This window comes from Eucyclogobius newberryi, unplaced genomic scaffold, assembly GCF_026437365.1.
Source record: "Eucyclogobius newberryi isolate DKJ021-1_F unplaced genomic scaffold, fEucNew1.0.hap1 SCAF_17, whole genome shotgun sequence".
In the NCBI taxonomy this organism is placed as follows: Eukaryota; Metazoa; Chordata; class Actinopteri; order Gobiiformes; family Gobiidae; genus Eucyclogobius; species Eucyclogobius newberryi.
Genome location: NW_027315801.1, coordinates 13,074,265 through 13,094,174, shown reverse-complemented (window position 1 = coordinate 13,094,174; position 19,910 = coordinate 13,074,265). Strand labels below are relative to the sequence as shown.

At 39.8% G+C, this 19,910-nt stretch overlaps 2 protein-coding genes across 2 annotated transcripts in view; both read left to right on the top strand.

Annotated features, from left to right (window-relative positions):
- dgkaa (diacylglycerol kinase, alpha a) overlaps positions 1–1,020 on the top strand; it is a 56,366-nt gene extending 55,346 nt beyond the window's left edge. Inside the window, exon 25 of the mRNA XM_072449230.1 lies at positions 877–1,020. Within this exon, the coding sequence (XP_072305331.1) occupies positions 877–910 (34 nt within the window). The 3' untranslated portion in view covers positions 911–1,020. The remainder of the gene's footprint in view (positions 1–876) is intronic.
- Positions 1,021–2,326: 1,306 nt separating this feature from the next.
- On the top strand, positions 2,327–19,368 carry tamalin (trafficking regulator and scaffold protein tamalin). The gene is made up of 8 exons (XM_072449229.1): positions 2,327–2,616; positions 6,223–6,275; positions 8,219–8,273; positions 10,985–11,087; positions 13,352–13,445; positions 14,541–14,607; positions 16,771–16,837; positions 17,922–19,368. Exons 1-8 carry the CDS (start codon positions 2,419–2,421, stop codon positions 18,407–18,409), a joined length of 1,125 nt encoding a protein of 374 aa, XP_072305330.1. The 5' UTR covers positions 2,327–2,418; the 3' UTR covers positions 18,410–19,368.
- Positions 19,369–19,910: the final 542 nt, after the last annotated feature.

Genomic DNA, 19,910 nt, shown 5'->3' with positions numbered 1-19,910 from the left:
GAAAAGAGAAAATGTAAATCCTGTAAAATGCCTGAATCAAACCTCATGATTTATTATGAGGTTTGTTTCATCAGATGTTTATTTTATTTTAAATGCTGTGGATTTTCGAACTCTGAATTTTTAAAACTGAAAAAATGTTTGAACTCTTTTTATTCTTCATTTCCGTTGAATTTATTTCTATATTTCTGTTCAGTTTTTTTGTAGTACAGGTTATGTTTTTCTCAGTTTGAAATTTCAAAATGAAAAATTCACCTTTTAAATAGTCAGTGGATAGATTTTCAAGCCTCAGATTCTTCTATTTAAACGCAGAGTGTTCATTTCCAGTGACTTTAGCAGAACTGATCCAAATAAGTCAAACTCGGAAACTTGAATCTTTGCTGTGAATTTTTAAAAGGCAACATTTTCATTTAAAACACAAAACATTTAGAAAAAACAGAACAAAAAAATAATCAACCATGTTTTTTCAGGATTAGAAAATCATTAGCATTTAAAATATAAAAAATCTGATGAAACAAATGATTGATATAATTATTTCTTTAACCGCGCATCTTAAGAGTGATTCATGTTTTTGTTTGTTCATTTTATTCTTGTGCAGTTTTTAAATTCAGCCACTTCTGTTTCTTTAACATCTTTTGTAAAATGGTTTAATCTTGACATCCCTTGTGAAAACAGAACACAGGATTATGTATTTTAATATTTTCAAACGCTGACATCACTTTTCCTTTTTAGGATTTCGATTTTTAACTAAATAGTTGAGACCAATTTAATATGTAGTGTTAATTTATTGTAATTTAATTTAAATGTAGGGAATTGTATTGTATATTGCCTGGTTCAAGAGCATTAAAATCTTAAAAGTGTTTGGTCCATTTATTTCAGGATGCTGTGTTTAAATAATGCTAGACGGTTTTGAAACACCAGGGGGCGCAGTGTATCTGTGGTGATGCTTGAAACTTTGACAATAAATGTAAGTAAATAACAATAAAACTACATTATTACATCAAATAAACAAGGGCAATACTATTTTTGAACGTGTGTGTCGTTTGTTATTGAAATACTGTGAGAGCATGAAACTAATGTACTTTATTGTCTCCTTTATTCAGACCAGTAGTGGAAGAAAAATACAACAAACAAAATACTCAAGTAAAAGTATTACATGTACATGTAAAAGCAATTTAATCTTGATAAATAATTCTGTTGATTTTTGGTCATTATAGGTAGATTCTAGCTGCATAAAACTGAAACGCAGATTCCCCATGTTTAGTCTTGACTCTGGCACCAGCAGGAGGCCGGTCCATGTTTAGTCCTGACTCTGGCACCAGCAGGAGGCCGGTCCATGTTTAGTCCTGACTCTGGCACCAGCAGGAGGCCGGTCCATGTTTAGTCCTGACTCTGGCACCAGCAGGAGGCCGGTCCATGTTTAGTCCTGACTCTGGGCACCAGCAGGAGGCCGGTCCATGTTTAGTCCTGACTCTGGGCACCAGCAGGAGGCCGGTCCATGTTTAGTCCTGACTCTGGGCACCAGCAGGAGGCTGGTCCATGTTTAGTCCTGACTCTGGGCACCAGCAGGAGGCCGGTCCATGTTTAGTCCTGACTCTGGGCACCAGCAGGAGGCCGGTCCATGTTTAGTCCTGACTCTGGCACCAGCAGGAGGCAGGTCCATGTTTAGTCCTGACTCTGGGCACCAGCAGGAGGCTGGTCCATGTTTAGTCCTGACTCTGGCACCAGCAGGAGGCCGGTCCATGTTTAGTCCTGACTCTGGCACCAGCAGGAGGCCAGTCCATGTTTAGTCCTGACTCTGGCACCAGCAGGAGGCCGGTCCATGTTTAGTCCTGACTCTGGCACCAGCAGGAGGCCGGTCCATGTTTAGTCCTGACTCATCATGGCTCGACGCCACAGTTTTTGGCCCAGCTAATACATTTAATTTGTAGCCTTTTTAACCAAATAGTAAATACAGTTGCTGCTTGTACATATTTTTGTAGTGTCCCAAAAATGTGACATGAGACCAACAATATGAGTTATATTGATATTTTCTCTCTCTGATGCAAAGTAAAATGTAAAATATATATCATACAGATATTTGGTGTGTCATTAAAAACAAGAAACAGAATTCAAAAACCAAGTGAAGACAACAACTGCAAACAATAAAATGACAATACATATTCTAATCTTCCCTCTGTGCGTGCGTAAATGAGAGGTTACTCACGTTAGAACGTCCTCTTCCCTCATTGGCTCTCAGTCCAGTCAATCACAGGAAAGCCTCCGCCGACAAGTATATTCAGAAAAACTGGCGTTTCGCTCCACGCGCACACTCACAGCTCTCACTGTCCACTGTCCACTACCACTGTCCACTGTCCACTGGTGGTCAGGAGCCACGAGCGGCGCGAGACTGTGGCGGTTTCACGCACATGAACTCAAAAGATGACGTTTAGGAGGCTGAAGAAAGTAAACTCCAGCGCCGCAGCCGAAAGCGGAGGAAACTCTCAAGAAAACGAGATTTATTTCCCTTCGTCAAAGTCCGACAGTTGCAGGACTTCGATGGACTCAAACCCCTCGGACGTTTACAATTACAAGACGTTGGCGTATTCCGGCGGGACACTGCCGAGGAACTTCAAGAAGGTGAGTGGACTTAACTGCAGAAAAGTGTGAATTAAAGTCTGTTTTTGGCGTGGGGGACATGGAGGGGACTTGAAGGGGACATGGAGGGGACAGCTGGGGCTTTGTCAGGTGTCGTTGTCCTGCGGGAGCTTAAACGTCTCATTCAGGCGCGTGGACCCGCAGCTGTTACTTACGCACTTTTACCGCGTTTTTCTGCGATATTAAATGTCAAGACCGTTGACAAAATGCGACTCTATTATGTGTCTTTCTCTGGACATTTAGTGTTGAGGATTTTCATTTCTTTCTTTCGTTTGTTTAGTTTAATTTTTAATTTAAAGCCGCAAAAATACAGTGCGCAATTGGTTTCACACGGGAAACCTTTATTTTTACATTTATATACGTTTTATATAGTACAAAAATAAGCAATAATTTTATGATTTATTCATTCTTTTTTGTTGTTTTTGTTTGTGTAGTGGGAACCTCGCTCGGGACAGTAACATTACTTTAGTTTTTCAAGAAGCTTTATGCTGATGATGTCAAATGATTTTATGCATTATTTATGTTTTGTTTTTCAAATTAGAAATCAGATATTACTGTATGTCCAAACAGAAGTATTGTTACTCTTGAGCTACTCCACACACTGGACCATTTTTATTTTTTTATAGAGCCATTGTACACTGTAAATACATGTAACTGTAGCCTGTTTGTATCAGTCCCAAGCCCCATAAACTGAAACGGTTGCATCAGGAACGGCATGAAACACAGTCTTTGCTTGTTTTGCAAATGAATACATTGACCTTTAACTTAACTTGACCCTGTTCAGATGAGAAGCAGCACTCCTATTGACACGCAAAACAAGAGCAAAAATGTGGCCTGAAATGGAGAAGTTACTGCCTTAAATCGGGTCAAAAAGTCTCCAAAATATCAACACAAAGTTCCTGCAGATCTGGGGTTCTGATGAAACTGTGGATGCTGTAGAATTGTTACCAACAGTTCAGCCATGATTGTGTCCAGTGTCTGAGTACATGTGCGTGTCCAGTCCAACGTGCTGAACGGGTCATTAAAGGTGATCTACGGCTGCCGTGGACCACCCAGTCCCTCAATGTGACACCCCGCCGTCGGGTCTCACGCCAAACTGCCCTCGCCCACTGTTTACTGTCATAAAGTGCAAATGACAAACACCCAGCCTCATAAGTACTGCCAAACGTGAACCATTTAAAGGTGCAAAATATGTTCAGCTCTTGGTCATTTTAGTCTGTCGAGCTACTACTAAATATTATTCTGTAAGTTATTTATTTTACAAAGGGCCAGTGAAAATTAGAGTTTTACTAAAAGTGCTTGATGACATCCTGGTGGAGTATATTGTATATAGAGACACAAACGTTGTGAAACATGTTTCTTTCTTGATTATGACATACTGTTTGCTTTGTCAGAGTTATAAAACCTCTTCTCTCAGCACATGTTTTGGAGTCTGTATTTGGACCAGATAATGATTATTTTACTATTATAGTTGACAATTATCTCAAGAATCGATTAGTTGCCATTAACTAACCCTCCCTCTAGTAGAAGTTCAGAAGTTAGTTTGGTTTTAGGGTCAGAAAGTCTCCACAACTGCAACACAGTCTTCATTAGCATAGATGTGATCAGGGGAACAGTATCCACACAGGGCACTGTATCCTTCCTCTGTTTTGGTTCAGTCTCTGCTTATTTTGGTGTTCACGTGCCAAAAGTGACATTTTAGCGCAAAGCCAGTTTAAACGGGATGAGGAAAATTCACACTCCTTTGTCAGAGGCCGAAGTCTTCCCAGAACTAAAGCATAAAATGTGCAGAAGAATCCGGAACGCTTTAACTGTGAGGATGTCAAACTCATGACCTACTGCACTTTAAAACAAACACATTCAACTAAATCAACTTTTTTGTAACAAATACATTTTAAATTCACATAACTTTTTCCTTTTAAAACAGTCTTAGAAATCCATATCTTGTGCATTTTCCCCCAAACTAGACCAGGACTAGACCAGGACTAGACCAGGACTAGACCAGGACTAGACCAGGACTAGACCAGGACTAGACCAGGACTAGACCAGGACTGGACCAGGACTGGACCAGGACTGGACCAGGACTGGACCAGGACTGGACCAGGACTGGACCAGGACTGGACCAGGACTGGACTTAACCTAAAGCATGATAAAAGTGGTGAAAGCATAATAAGCATGTTTTGAGTATTGATTTCATGAACATTAACACAGTCACATTTCTTCCTCCAGTCTAAGAGTGTGAAGTCTAATCTTAACTCCAAACCTCATGATTCACTGATGGAGAGAAACTGGACTTCTCAATCCAAAACCAAAAACCTTTAAACATATTATTGACTATTTGACATGAAAAGTGTGATGGAAACATTTTGTGCCCCAGCACTTCATGTCATCAGCCTGTTTCCAGTCCAGAGACGGGACTCCAGCCTGGACCTCTGCTGTCGGTCCATGTGGGGTTTTGGGTGAATAAATGCCCCATTCAGGCTGCACTGGGACAATTCTGTAAGTGTTGGAAGTTAAAGAAAGCAGCATTTAACCGCCAGGGCCACGAGCACAAAGCCGCCTTTTACACGAGCTGCAGAGAAGCATTGACTTTGAGTGGCTCGATTGTAAGTGATTTAGTGGCCTTTTCTGGACAGATACCTTTTGTGTTGACATAGGTACTGACCTCGTGTTGACTTTGGGTTTTCCTCACTGGAGTTTTTGTGGCACTGGGCCCAATGTTTACGTGTCGGTCTGCGTTTTCTTAAGGGAGCTGGAATTAGTGCAAATTGCTGTAAAATGCTATAAAAATCCAATAAGTCAACTGTAAACACGTCCGAGTCCAGGGTAAAATTAGACCTGCGTTTAATGTTTTTGAATGGAGTGAATCTGACATTACATATATGTGACTTTTTTTTAACAGAATTTGGGACAATTGAAAGGATTTTAAGAGCAAAAATGTCAAATGTAAGATAATAAGATCATATAAGTCAACCTTTTTATAGGAAAAAAAATAGTTTTGAAAGTAAAAGGAATAAAAATGCTAAAACTATGTAATTTAAATATCTGTATATTTAGAGGTTGGTGATATTGATTAAAAAAATTATATTTCGATATTATGTCATAGAAATGTGTTAAAACGTGTCTGTAAATGTTGAAGACACGTTTTTCAGACGATTTGTAAAATTAAATGCAAACCTGCAGAAATGTCACCTTATTATCACCTCTTTGTTTTTTCACTGTACAAGACACTGGATATTCAACTTTTGCATATCTTCAAAACAACATTCATGATTATCATCTACATTTTTATATATTGTCCACCTCTTGATCAATCACTGTGTTTATTATTGTAATGGACATAAAACTGTGATTTTTCTTCACATTAGGACATCCCGACAAACCTAAAATTAGATCGCTATTACGTGTAAATAAAAGTACCTTGCAAGTTTCACTTGACACTTCACACCAAACAAAGAACACGTGCGCGTGCTCCAGACCTGACAAACCGGCCGACATAAAGTGTACAGGAGGCGTTTCCAGGAAGTGAGCGGGGAAAGCCTGTTCTGGCAGAAGTGTTTTAAACGTCATGTGGTTTTGTTTTGACAGAACGGAGGACTGCAGAAGTGGAAACCTCTCACGCAGACGCCAGAGCCACAAAGGTACAACAGGAAAAACTACTACTGTCAATTTGTTATTGCCAAGTCCTACATCCGAAAATATTAGAAGAACTAGTTTCACTTTATTAGGACAAACAAAACAGTCAGAATTTTGTCCTGAAAATAGCATAATTAAATGAGACCCGGGGGGCACGAGAGACCCGGGGCGGGGGGGCACGAGAGACCCGGGGCGGGGGGGCACGAGAGACCCGGGGCGGGGGGGCACGAGAGACCCGGGGCGGGGGGGCACGAGAGACCCGGGGGGCACGAGAGACCCGGGGGGGCACGAGAGACCCCGGAGAGACCCGGGGGCAGCTCTACTTTACCCAGACTAAACCACGACTGAGCTTGAACTTGTGCTTTTTTTCACTGCTGGACTAAAATATAAGAAATATGCAATTGTTTAAAGCCCATATTTAAATTGTAAATTACCATTAACAATAGAGTCTTGGATATGCTATGATCAGGTTCAACATTTGTGGATTATAATATGGTATAGATGATTGTATAGACTCTGGCCCCTGCCACAGAAGGGGCCCCGGACTCACTCCTACATCTTCATGAGTTGTGGTCTCTGCATATTATATTATTATTAGATTATTTGCTGACGTCCTTCAGACGCTCGTGTGAACGCTGTGGCGTCCGTGGACATTTGGACATAGAGGACGTCCTGTCCAGCCACACGGCCTCTGGTTATGCACTTTAGATAAGACCCCTTCACTTCAATGTCTCCAGTAATCCTGACATTTGGGATTCTCGGTACAAAAAAGACAGTTCTAGAGGTTACAGTATTTGCCTTTTTTACATTTAGATGGATAAGCAGGTTACTGGGCGTTTTTAAGAAGAATCCCCTTTAGCTTTGTCTGTGCAATATGACAAATACTTCAATGATTTGTGACGATGCCATTTTTTTCTCATATTGATCCATCACAATTTTGAAATCAGTTTAATTTTGTCTTATAAAATCACAAATAAAATGACTGTCGGTATTAATTTCCTGAACTAAACAAGATAATAATCGCCATTTAAAACAAAAAATAATAGCTGCATAAAAGTGTTAATACATGAATAAAGCTTTATGTCTTTCCATTTTATTCAGCCCATGCTAAATATTTTGATTTCCAAAATCTCACAAAAAGTTTAAATATCTGTAGCTTATACTGACAAAGGATTGGCTGTAAAAAAAATAAAAAAAAAAACCTGAAGCGTATTATTGAAGATTAGAAATGACTTCTTCTTGACCTCGATTTAAATTGGATCAATTGATGAGCCTTAACATTAGTCTTAGTTACTCAGATGTAGGACAATACAATGTCCAATAAGACGATTGTCCTTTCTGTTATACCTTTTATCCACGGGTTTCAAAGTGAGGAAACGGCAGTTAACGTTTCAAAACTAAATATTTCACTGGATGTGTATTTATAGGCAAATCAGTCATATTTCAAATGGAGGTTACTGTCTCTGCCTAAAATGGAAAAATGATCAGACCAAGGACTCAAAGTCATCTTGAAACCGTCAGAGCCTCTATTTAAAATATATTTTTGAATGGGGAAAATATTCTACATTTCGTGTATAAACAGGAAGGTTTTAAGGGATTTGCTCACGCACACTTTGGTTTGGTCCTGGTTTGAGCCCAATTAAATCCTGATGTAGACTTTGTTTGGTCCGGTTCTAACTTAGGTTTAGGTCTGGGATTAGTCTCCTTTTATGTCCAATTTAGATGCGGTGTATATTCAACTGTCAATCCAAATCCAAAAGATAAAGCCTCAAATTTAGACATTTTATTTTAAAAAATAATAATAATAATAATAATAATGTGCCAGAATGTTAACAATTGTTATCTTGCATACAGCTTTAATCTCTATTTGTGGAGGTATTTTGTTGAATGTATTTATAAAGTTATTCTATTTAAAGTAACCCTGAGCACGGCATTTGTTTTTTTGCAGAAAAGTGGTGGAGTTGGAGAAGAGCGACGACGAGTCGTTTGGTTTTGAGATCCAGGTGAGTGGATTAAACCGTCTGCCCCGCCCGCTGCATTTAACTGGATCATCTCCTGTCAACACTGTCGTAATCTCGCTATAATCCTTTAAATCTGATCATTCTGATGATAATCCTGACGCAGGGTCAGAGGAAATATGCACCTTCTCTGCACGTGTCAATGTCTAGCCTAAACCAGGGAAAAAACAGGCTAAACTGGGCACCAGTGTTCACTGAGGGGGGCACCAGTGTTCACTGAGGGGGGCACCAGTGTTCACTGAGGGGGGCACCAGTCTTCACTGAGGGGGGGGCACCAGTCTTCACTGAGGGGGGGGGGCACCAGTCTTCACTGAGGGGGGGCACCAGTCTTCACGGAGGGTAGGGGGGCACCAGCGTTCACGGAGGGTAGGGGGCTCCAGTGTTCACATGGTGGGGGGACACCAGTGTTCACATGGTGGGGGGGCACCAGCGTTCACATGGAGGGTAGGGGACGGAGGGTAGGGGGGCACCAGTGTTCACGGAGGGGCACCAGTATTCACGGGGGGGCACCAGTATTCACGGGGGGGCACCAGTGTTCACGGAGGGGGGAACCAGTATTCACGGGGGGGGGCACCAGTGTTCATGGGGGGGGGCACCAGTGTTCACGGGGGGCCCTGCACATCTCATGACCCTCTGTTTCAGTCCGTGTGGTGTTCTCACATGCATTACCTGCTCCACTCTGGAGATGCACATTTGAGCTCCTCTCTCTTCACAGAGCCTCCTCTGTCTCGCAGGCCTGCCGTTCATCCCGTTCTTCAAATAGTTTCAAAACGCTTATCATTTTCTCACCGCACACTCCAGCGTGGACATTCTCTGCGGTCCGATCACATGAAAATGCCTGACAGAACGGCAGCTCTGAAGGAAACGCTTTTATTTCTGGCCGTGCAGGAGGTTCCCACCCTTCCTGTGTCCACTGTGGCCAGACGGAAGGCCGGTCAGCTTGTGTTCCAGTCACAGCAGAAAATTCTTTTGTACCTTTTAGATTCAAACTGAGCTTAAGAATGGGTTGAATTAGTTAGACTGTTGTTACTACAATTCGCATAAAACTACAAGAAGAAATCGAGATGAATAAATAATGTATTGTTTTCAACTAGTGTGAGAGATGTATCCAGACATTTATTACATTACAGTGTGTTACAAGTGTTTTTTTGAGATATACAAACAGGAGTATGAAGTGATATTTCTGCACTTTTGTGGTTCATTTTCTGGTTGATTCAGTTTGTGCGACACCTGAACCTCAACCAGATCTCACTCACTGTAGTTAGTAGAAAGCGCTTAATACCACCAATCAAATCAAATTCTAGTATTGTAACTCTACTATGACAGGGGTTCCCCAACATTTGAGACTTCCCCAGATAAAATTGCATGTGAAGGTTAATGAAGAACATGAAGAACAATCCACGTTTAATGGAGCGAGTCATTTTCTTTGCAGTTGAACTTTATCATTTTCTCGTCCGATGTCAAACCACTTTCACTCTGACACGCGTCGACTTCCCCGTGAGCGACACGCAATGATGTAATGACTATTGTGACTTGTAACCATAGTAACATGTCCAGTCTGTTTTAAGCAGCCTGCGAGGGGGAAGTTGCAGTGTTTTTTGCCTCTGACGCACGACAAGGGGAAGTTCAGTCCGACTCGTACAGAAATGCACAAACCGAAAGTAGGAAGCGGCTAACGTCTCAAAGTGTCGCCACGGCAATGAAGCAAAGCTCACACAATCACGTTGGATAGATTATAATTGTCTAATAGTCAGGTGGTAAAGCTAGTACTGTATGATGAAGTGCAGTTATATTTAAAGGTGATCTGACAATACGGCTTTCAGCTCAGAAGTCTGGTTTTTAAAGTCTTTCAATAATATAAGCGGTTGTAATTGAATAAATGCCAGAAGGATACGTTTAAGTTAAGTTCAGATGCACTTTGTTGGGCCCAATAGGGAATTTCTTGTTTATCTGCTTGTCTTTTTATTATTATTTTCTCAATATGTTTCATAAATGATACCAACTAACTACTTTAGTGTTCCATTCTGCTCTTTATTCGTTAACGCCCATTTCTTTTAAATGATATGGTTCATTTGAAATATGGTTTACTTGGATGTTCTTAAATTGGTTCAGTATTATCATTTGTTCCAATATTTTCTGTAACAATATATCAACATTCATTATCGTGACAGTTCGCAGTGACCCCATCAGAAAATGAGGCTTCTATAAGGTCCAGCTCTTCTTGTACTCGACGTTTCACTGTGACTTAAATTGCACTGAATCAAACTTCAGTTGAGCTATATAAATACAGCAGCTCTTCCTGATTTGCATAACTGTCCCTCTGTTCTGCTCATTTACATCTTATCTGATCTTCATGTTGTGAAACGTCCTGACTTTGTGTCCAACCCAAAGACCACCAGTTCATCCTGCACAGCGTTTTGGCCTCGTTAGATTAAAATGGAGAAGATATTTAAGTTAGAACAAGTTAAAAACGATATGCCTACTCAAAATGTGGCTTAATTGTAAGAATAATGCCAGGAGGAATGTAGTATATAGAATGAAGTAATAGTTTATCTGTAAAAAGCTGGATTTGGATTCGCTCCTCTTCAAATCTCTATTATAAGACGTAAAAGTTTATTATTTTCAAGTTTGTCCTTCCAAATTGCACACATTAACTAGTTTTCATCATCTTAATGCTTTTTCCATTTCATTTTCAGACTTACGGGCTGCACCACCAGGACCAAAACACGGTGGAGATGTGCACTTTTGTGTGTAAAGTGCACGAGGACTCGCCGGCCCAGCGCTCCGGACTCAAAGTTGGTGAGTTTAGGTCAAATTGGCTCTAAAACAGACGCAAGCGTGACTGAGCTGAGGCCGTTTGGTGTTTGCCGACTGCCACCTCAAAAGTCAACAAAAGCACTCCTCATTCTGGCAGCGCTTTAAGGAAGTTTACATGTTTACAGACTCGTTTTCCAGTCGACGTCACAGAAAAACCTGTCAGTTTGTTAGTTTGTCGGTTGGTTTGGTCTTTTCGGGTCAGTGGGTGTAAAAGGTTTGTCGAGTCGTTAGTGCAACAATCTGAGGATTATTTATTTGAAATCTACAAAGACTCATTGACCTTTTAGCACATGTTGGCCTGACGATTTGTTGTAGACGGGATTTAAAAAGATGAACTAAACTGGGATTAATCCTGAACTGGAACAGGACAAAAGCGTGTCTAGAACAGGACAAATGTGACTGCAGTCTTGGAGATCGAGATGCTCCTCAGTATGGCATTTATTAAACTTAGCTCTTGCATTATTTCCCTTCCTGTTGAAAATGGCAGAACAAAACCTGCTTTCTAGTGCGGTCACGTGTTAAATGACCTGCTGTTTGTTTCCACGGCGACATTCCAACATTCGGAAAAGTGACGTAGTGAACCTTACAGTTGCATTGTAGATTTATTGATTTGTTTGTTTATTTATCAAATGGTTCCATTATTTTCACTGTTTTAAGAACACAAGAATAACTCTTTAGTACCACTTTATGATAACTACAGCCTAATTAGCCTTTTATAAAGTATATTCAATATAAATATATCACAAAGAATAAACGCTTTCAGATTGTTATCAATAGTAATACACTTTATTCTTAAATATTCTCCATCTAGAAACCTCCAGTCACCATATTTCAACCTTTTATTTGGTTAAAAATGTATTTTAAAATAGTCTCAACGTACAAGAAAATGATGGTTTGAGCTGTCGACTAATGGAAGTATCTCTGATTAGTCGACTACTAAAAGAATGACTGTGTAGTTAATCTGAAGTGTTGTATTACTTGTGTTCAAACTCCTGACGTTCCCTCGCGCGTCACCTGCTTCTCTCAAAAGTTTTCCCGCCTCGTTATTTCGGCCCGTCTGCGTCCGTCACTTTGAGTTTCACTTCCCACATTCTTGTCACGGTCCATTGTTCCTCCAAACCTGCGACAATCAGTGACCTCATCGCGGCGGCCACATCATGCAGAGGTTTTCAAAAGGGGCAGAAGCTGTGATTATGAATAGACCCGAGGAATCAGAGGGCACAGCATGTCTGATCATTATCTTTATTATATTCAAGATATGTTTATGTACAATTTAGATTCTGTGAAATGAGAACACACAATGTAAATGGACTAAATTACTAGTCAGTTTGTGTCGAATGGAAAAACTCAAAGGGTCAGGATGAGAACACGTCTAAATAAGGATTACATCTGTAGATTATGAAGTCGCAAACATTTTAATTTTAGGTTCTGTTTGGAAAAAGCTTCTGAAACATAGGCTACGTTCACACTCGTCTTTCTTTCTTCCTAAATTCAATCTTGGGCTTCATTTGGACTTGGTTTTTTGTCCTGTTCTGGTCCCGGTCTGGTCCTTATATTGATGTGTTGATGGTTTAAGTGTGAACGCAGTCTAGGACATAATTATTACAAAATAATTTTCTTGTCAAAGGCATTTTGCATCAACTGCAAGAATAATTTTGTCTGCGTTCGCTCCTTGCACACAGATCACATTCAAATTTGGACTAAACTGGGACTTCACCCTGACCAAAGCAGAAGTAGAACAGGACCCAATAAAGTCTTAATCGGGACCAAGCGGAAGCGTATACACTTACAGAAATGTGACTTTCATGTTCAGTTTGTGACCTGTAAAAAAACATTGTGCGGTCTTAAAACTCTGAACTTTGAGAGGTGGAGCTTATTAGATTTTAAGACATAAGATGGAAGGAGGACATTTGTTTTTTGTCTTTACACTTTTAGTCCTGATTAAGTCTTCTAAACAAGACCCCAGATCAAACCAGGACCAGTCTGAGAGTGTTTTTACCCACAGTGACTTTGAGGTTTTATTCCGTGGCTCCTCGGATGAACCGTCTGATGCCACGTTCTCACATTTGCGTCGCACATGAACTTTAGCTGTAAAAAAAGAGATGAGCCGACTCGGTCTGACATGTGGCCGGCTTCTGTCATTTGTTCCGATTCCTTTTGTTTCTAAGGATGTAAACGAGTGCCATGAGTGTCCAGTTCAGTCAGAAAGAGCTGAATAAAACGATTGAGTATTTCTCTTTCTGCAGGCGACACCATCTCCAGTGTGAACGATGCAGCGGTGGAGGGGTTTCGACATAAAGAGATCGTGCAGCTCATCAAGGCCTGTGGCAACGCTCTCAGGTTTGTCCTGCATTTAACGCTGTAAGATTCACTTGAACCATTTTTATTATTCCCTTCCACCAAATATAAGGACTTCACCAGAAAACAACCTAAACCCCATCTCCAACTATGGACTGATCACTTAACCATCAACAACATTATAACGTAATAGTTTTCACTGGGAGATTTTCATTTTTTCATTCAAATCTATTTTTCGCAGTTTTAATCCCAGATATTTAATGCTGACGTAACATCACATTTATTACCAGTACATTAGTCTGTAGTTTTGACATGATAGAAGTGTAAATTTCTGTTCTCATCAGTTTGTGGCATTAAAGATCTTGAAATGCAGCATTAAAAAGCATTGAATTTGATCCGCGTAAACCAGCCTAAACCGTGTAATTGCACATTGTAAATAAATCCATTGTTAAAATCCTGTTACACAATGTTTATGGTCTTTGCGCTTTCATAGACTGCCCAATGAAAATGAAATCGCTCTATGGAATATGAGAGCATTTACTTGAGATGGACACAAAACACTCGGACTGCACCGACGACCAGGGACTATGACATCGTATATGTTTTTGGTCCGTTTTGACTAAATCTATACGGATGTTATTCCTTTCTGCACCACTTTTTGTCACAATGACCAAAACAATAGCCATAGAAATGATAATCTTTATTTAGTTTTGTTGCCATAGTCACTATAACTTCCCCTTTTGTTTAGCAGACGTCTAATTGAAACCTCACTTCTTCCTCTTCTTTAAGTTTGCTTCTAAAACCTTAAAAGGACAATTAGCAAGTCCCCATCTGCACGTTTGACAGAAAGCTATTAAAACACTGGGGTTAACCACTACACAGTCCAACACAGGAGGCCATTTTACACAGCGTCCACATCAATAAAAGCAGAGCCTCGTCTTGGTGTAAAAGCGTTCAATATAGTGTCAACATAATGTGATCCAAGGCATTTACAGCCTCAAAGTGAATGGAAACTGTGTTATCCCTCCTGAAGTGTGAAACCTGGATTTAAACCGTCAACTTATGAAAAGAGACTTTGATTTCCTGGAGTTTTTAATTAAGCTTCATGTTTTTAATCCTGACTCTTCTCGTTTACAGACTGGAGACAGTTTACAGCGACTCCATCCGCAAAGCAGAACTGGAGGCCAGATTGCAGTATCTAAAGGTAGGTTCAGTGTGTGTAGGATTTATACGTATATATATATTAGGATATTATGTGCATGGACGCTACAGTACAATTAATATTTCTGTAAATGCGCTTTCAATAAAGTTAGTCTTATCTTCAGATGGGAGATATAATCTATGATGTGCAGCACTTTGTAAAGCACTATTTATTAACAAGACCATTTCCAAATAAAGTTGGCTTGTATTGGATGTCAAAAGGTTGAAAATATTGCAGTTCTTTTTTTGAGTATTGAGTACATCGTCTGTAATAGAAACAATATCAATATCAGATTAAAACTTATATTTCTGCTCTTTTTTAATGGTGTGGCTTGAACATGAATCTCAACTAAGTAGAGGTGGTTAATATATCAACATTTAATTTTGCAGACATTTTACATGCGTCTGATAATTAAACCTAAGACGTTACACATTTCTGTTGAATTGACATAATATCTTCTTAATATTGTTATCGGGATACTCCAAATCATGTTATTCCTTTTTGTCAATATCGCCCAGCTCTACAAACATTTGCGGCACGTTTTAGCACATTTCAGTTGGATTCATTGCTATATCATCATCATCTGGAAGCAGGATAGTCAAAAGACTTGATTCATCTGGGTCAGTCTGGCCTCTTTCTGACCTTTAACCACTGTAAAAACCGCGTCTAAAGCTGCCACGTCTACTCAGCGTTTCTCTCCCCCGCTCTGGTTTCTGGTTGTGTTTCTGCTTTGTCATGACTGTGGTCATCTGGGTCATTGTTGGTCAGCGGTCAGATTTAGCCTGCAGCTCGTTCACCTGTCCTGCTTTAGCAGCACCTGTTTGACTCTAGCAGCTTTAGCTCTGGACACAGACATTCCTGCACAAGTGGCTTTTGAACGAGCTTTTGGATTATCACAGCTGTCTGAGTTCAACCCGCCGATGGCCTGATGGCTGTTGGTACATGAACAGATGTAAACCAAAGTGCATTTAATAATAGTAATAGACTTAATACTCTAAAGGATTAGGCCGTCTCTCAGTGTCTTGGGTTTAGGTTTGTACTTTAGTCACTGCCGCCTCGCTGTGGCACCAGGTTTTCAAATGTCCTCCATCCAAGTACTGACCAAGTCGAACAAATAAACTGAAAGAAAGGCATTCGTTTCAATCTGGGTGTTTTTAAAGCACTAAAATGTCTTGTAACTTTTCTGGTAGAGGATCCGCCACATCCATGAATTCTCACTTGACAATACAATTCAATAAAACTGGTCTGTCTCCAGGAGAATGTATGAGGTCAGGCAGGAAATCTAGGAGGAACTTGGCTATATAGTACTGTATTTTCTTATTATTTTTCTAATCCTTGTTCTTATTTTAATTTTGTTGTTATTCTTCTTACTGTCAAAATAATGTTTTGTTATTGATTTTTTTTTTTTTTTTTTTTTTTTTTTTTTTTTAATACAACAAAATTAAACATAACAAGGAACAAAACAATACACAGAGAGGGTAAAACATACATAATATAAACTTGTATATAAATGAAGAATCATTTTAGTCCAATCATTGTAATACATATATTTTGTTCCACTTTATGTATGATATCAAAACAGAACATATAAACAAATGTAATTGGCACAAACCCTCTAAAATAAACGTGTAGTGCGGCAGATTTGTCCCGTTTAAGTCATTGTAATATTTGAGAAGGTGAATGTCACTGATTGATGCTTTCACTAAATAATCTGTTCTGTTCTTAAAATAATGTTTGAAAAAGTCAAGTCTTTACCTGTGAACTAGAGCATTTCAGTCTTTGCTTCATTTTATCTCTGAGACAGGAACAAGAGGGCAACAGGAGTCTTCTTTATCATACGGATATTATGTTTGTGCCACAGTTAGAACAATGGTTTATAACATTTGTGTGTTTATCTGTTGATTTCTGGGTCAGTTCTCTCCTCGCTCTCAGAACACACATGGATCATTGTTGCAGCGTGCGGTCACACATTGTTCACATTTCTCTCAAATTGACGCATTAAACGGGCCCAGTATTATTTGCTGTCTTGCTCTTTTGTGTCTCTGGGAAGTCGTACATCACATTGTCTTTTGGCCTTTTCATTCATCTGCTAACTTAACATTTTACTGATAGTTTCACATCAATATGTTCCTGTCACTAATTCACTGATTGGTGTTTTTTTTACAGCAAAGTCTTCATGAGAAATGGGACGAGTATCGACTGCTGATGGTGCAGGAGCAGCGGCTTGTGCAAGGTCACGCGCGCACACACACACACACACACACACACACACACACACACAAAGACTAAACACTGAAATTAAGTTGTCTTTTACTTTTTAGTTTACATGTCCATATTTATTTACTTTGGTTTTACAGTTGTTTTAGTTTGGCAAACGTACTGGTTAAAAATGGATTGTGTTCCATATATTTTGGGCTCATTTCTTTCAAAAGCTGTGAATTGCCCATGGAGTTTTATTGGCTCCTCCCCACGTCACTGCTAAACATGAACAAAATCACATACAAACAGCCACATTCAACATAAAACGGTGCAAAAAGGATTTACTTCAGTCCTATTTAAATCTGCACAGGTTTGGTCCTGGTTTGGGCCCAGTTTGAGTGCTGATGTAGACTTGGTTTGGTTCTGTTCTATCCCTGTCCTGGTCTAATCCAGCTTTAGTCAGAGTTTATTCACAATTCTGATTTGGCCGCGTGATATTCTCACAATTGTCTTATATATTTAGGCTAGTGCAATATTGCAGAGAGAAACAGATACGTAGATATGTTACTTTTTCTTTTTAAAACAAGCCTTGTGTGAATATTTTTTGTTTTATTCTGAAGAATTTAAGTTTTATGAAGGTTTTTCAAATTACGACTTAGTTTGGTCAAATAGAACCTGTGGTAAATATTTATTATGGTTTTATTTCCATTAAGTTGTAGCAAGAAATTTTGAAAAGTAAAACCTTGAAATTACTCGCAGTAGAGCTGAGATCTTGAACAGAATCCCTCTATGATGTCATCAATGTGCGACGTCCCCTTGAAACAGACAATTTACACACTTTTCTGACAGTTAACACCTTTATTTATCAGGTCATATTTATTGTATAATCCTAACTCTGTAATTCACATGGATTTTGGCTCTTGTTTACAATATGGTTGCTAGGTAACATTTGTGGAATTACCTCTACCATATTTGCAGCCCTTGTCCAACCAGGAAGTACAATTACAAACTACAAAAATGCTCAAACTGGGGACAAATAGGCCAAATGTTTAGTAAAAACTGACGCGTGTTTGTCTCGCCCGTCGCACAGACTTTAACGTCACCATTTTGTTTTACAGGCATCGTGATGAGTGACGCCGCCATATACGAGTCGCTGGAGCTGGCGGGGATCTACGGCAGTCTGGGCACGCCGAGTCCCATCACGGCACCGCGGGGCAGCCGGGGAACGGGCAGCACCGGCAGCAGCAGCGCCAGCCTCCTCAGCACCGACGACGACCCGCTCTACCAAACCTGCCTGTACCCGCCCGACGGCAGCGCGGACGCCAACCACAGCAACCAAAACGCCAAACAGAAACCGCTGCGCTCCATCCAGAGGCGGCTGCGTCCGGCGAGCGAACTCTTCACCACGGCCAAGACGCACCTGACTCGCAGCGCTAGCACCAGAAGCTACACCAGGCCGCAGTCGGCGACTATCGCCCCGGCGGAAAAACAAACGGGGTTCAGCTCTCTGCAGAGGAAGAACAAGCCCAAAAGCTTTCGAAGGCGACTGCTCAAGTTCATCCCGGGCCTGAACTTGCCGTTGGAGGAGGAAGAGAGCAAATTGTAACCAGCAGTAGTGAAAGTTTGTGTTCAGGTGATGTTCTAGCACTCCAAAGGGCCCGTGCATTCAAATGGAAATGGAGGACGGATCGGGAAACTATGCAGATGTTTTGACCTTGTTTATGGTTAATATCGCTTTTCATGTAATTACAACGTTTAAGGCCTTCTTTATTGAAACAAGATGGTTAAAGTTATTGTTGTTCAGTTTCATAAAGTGATGGCATTGTTGAAATACACTGCCAATGACTCTAAAACTATAGCTTTTGAACGGTGCTTCTAGAGCTTGGGACTGTGTTTTCAGTTGGCCTTATGTTTTCAAATGTTCACCACTAGAGTTTGGGTTTATAATAGTGTGATAAATGACCCAGCAGTTTATTGGGCTGTTCCACGACTGTTGTTTACTTGTTTACATGGTTTTTGCTTCTGTAGCTCAATGTTTTCCTCGATCAGCGTTCAGTCCCGAGCTCTAGAACAGGAAACTGAAGCCCATGCATTTAACATTATATTTGATCAAATATGAAAGTGAATGGGCCCAATAATGAGGTTTCTTTACATTTCAGCAACAACATTTAAAAAAAAAATAAGTTTGAGGACCCAAATTAACAAATACACAAATTAAACACCTTTAGATGTTTTATTTGATCAATGAAATCGTCCATAGAAACTGATCCTGTCCATCTCCAAACTGAATGCAACCATAGCAACAGCTAACGCTATGCTAATGCTAAAGCTAGGACCCAAAGACGAATAGCACCAAAGTGAAAAGAGACCAAAGCGGCTTTTTGTGTAAATAAGACTAAAAACGGGCATTTCAAGTGGCCTTTCTAAGTTTGTACATAACTTCTGTTTAAGTTATTTATTTATTTTCATTTTCTAATGTACAGACCGCTTTTTGTTTTGTTTTTATTGCATGCTCGAGAGATGAATACATTTTCTAACATTAAAATGGTCATTCTGTAAAAACAACCTTTTTTGTAAGTTTGTAGGTTTTGTCTTATTTTTATTTTCACCCAAGTTTCTTAAAATAAACATGTGGACTTTTTGTATTTTATGCCTGTTATTTCTGAATAAGAAACACAAAGATCGTGGGAAAGTGGCAAAGTCAAAATTAGAAAAGTTTGGAACCAAATCTAGATTTTCAAACTGTGGTTTGCAAATGTTTTGGGGATAATTTGTGAACAAAAATATTTATTTGACTTGAAACGAAGCTTTGTCTATGACTACAGCTGCTGATGGGAAAGAGGTCACGAAGTTAAAATTAGAAAAATATCAACCATTGTGGTCTGTGATTAGTCGAGGCGGCTGGAGGCGATGTGGTTAAAGTCAAAAGGGAAATGTGTTAAAAATAGTAACACTTTAAAATAACTACACTTTTGTAGCCTTAATAAAGCATGAAAAAAGACTTAATTCATAACGAACTATTTATTAAGTGATTCAGGTTTAGTAACTACTTAAGTCTTTATTCATGCATTATTAAGGCTAATTAAGGTCATTATTATGAAGTGGTT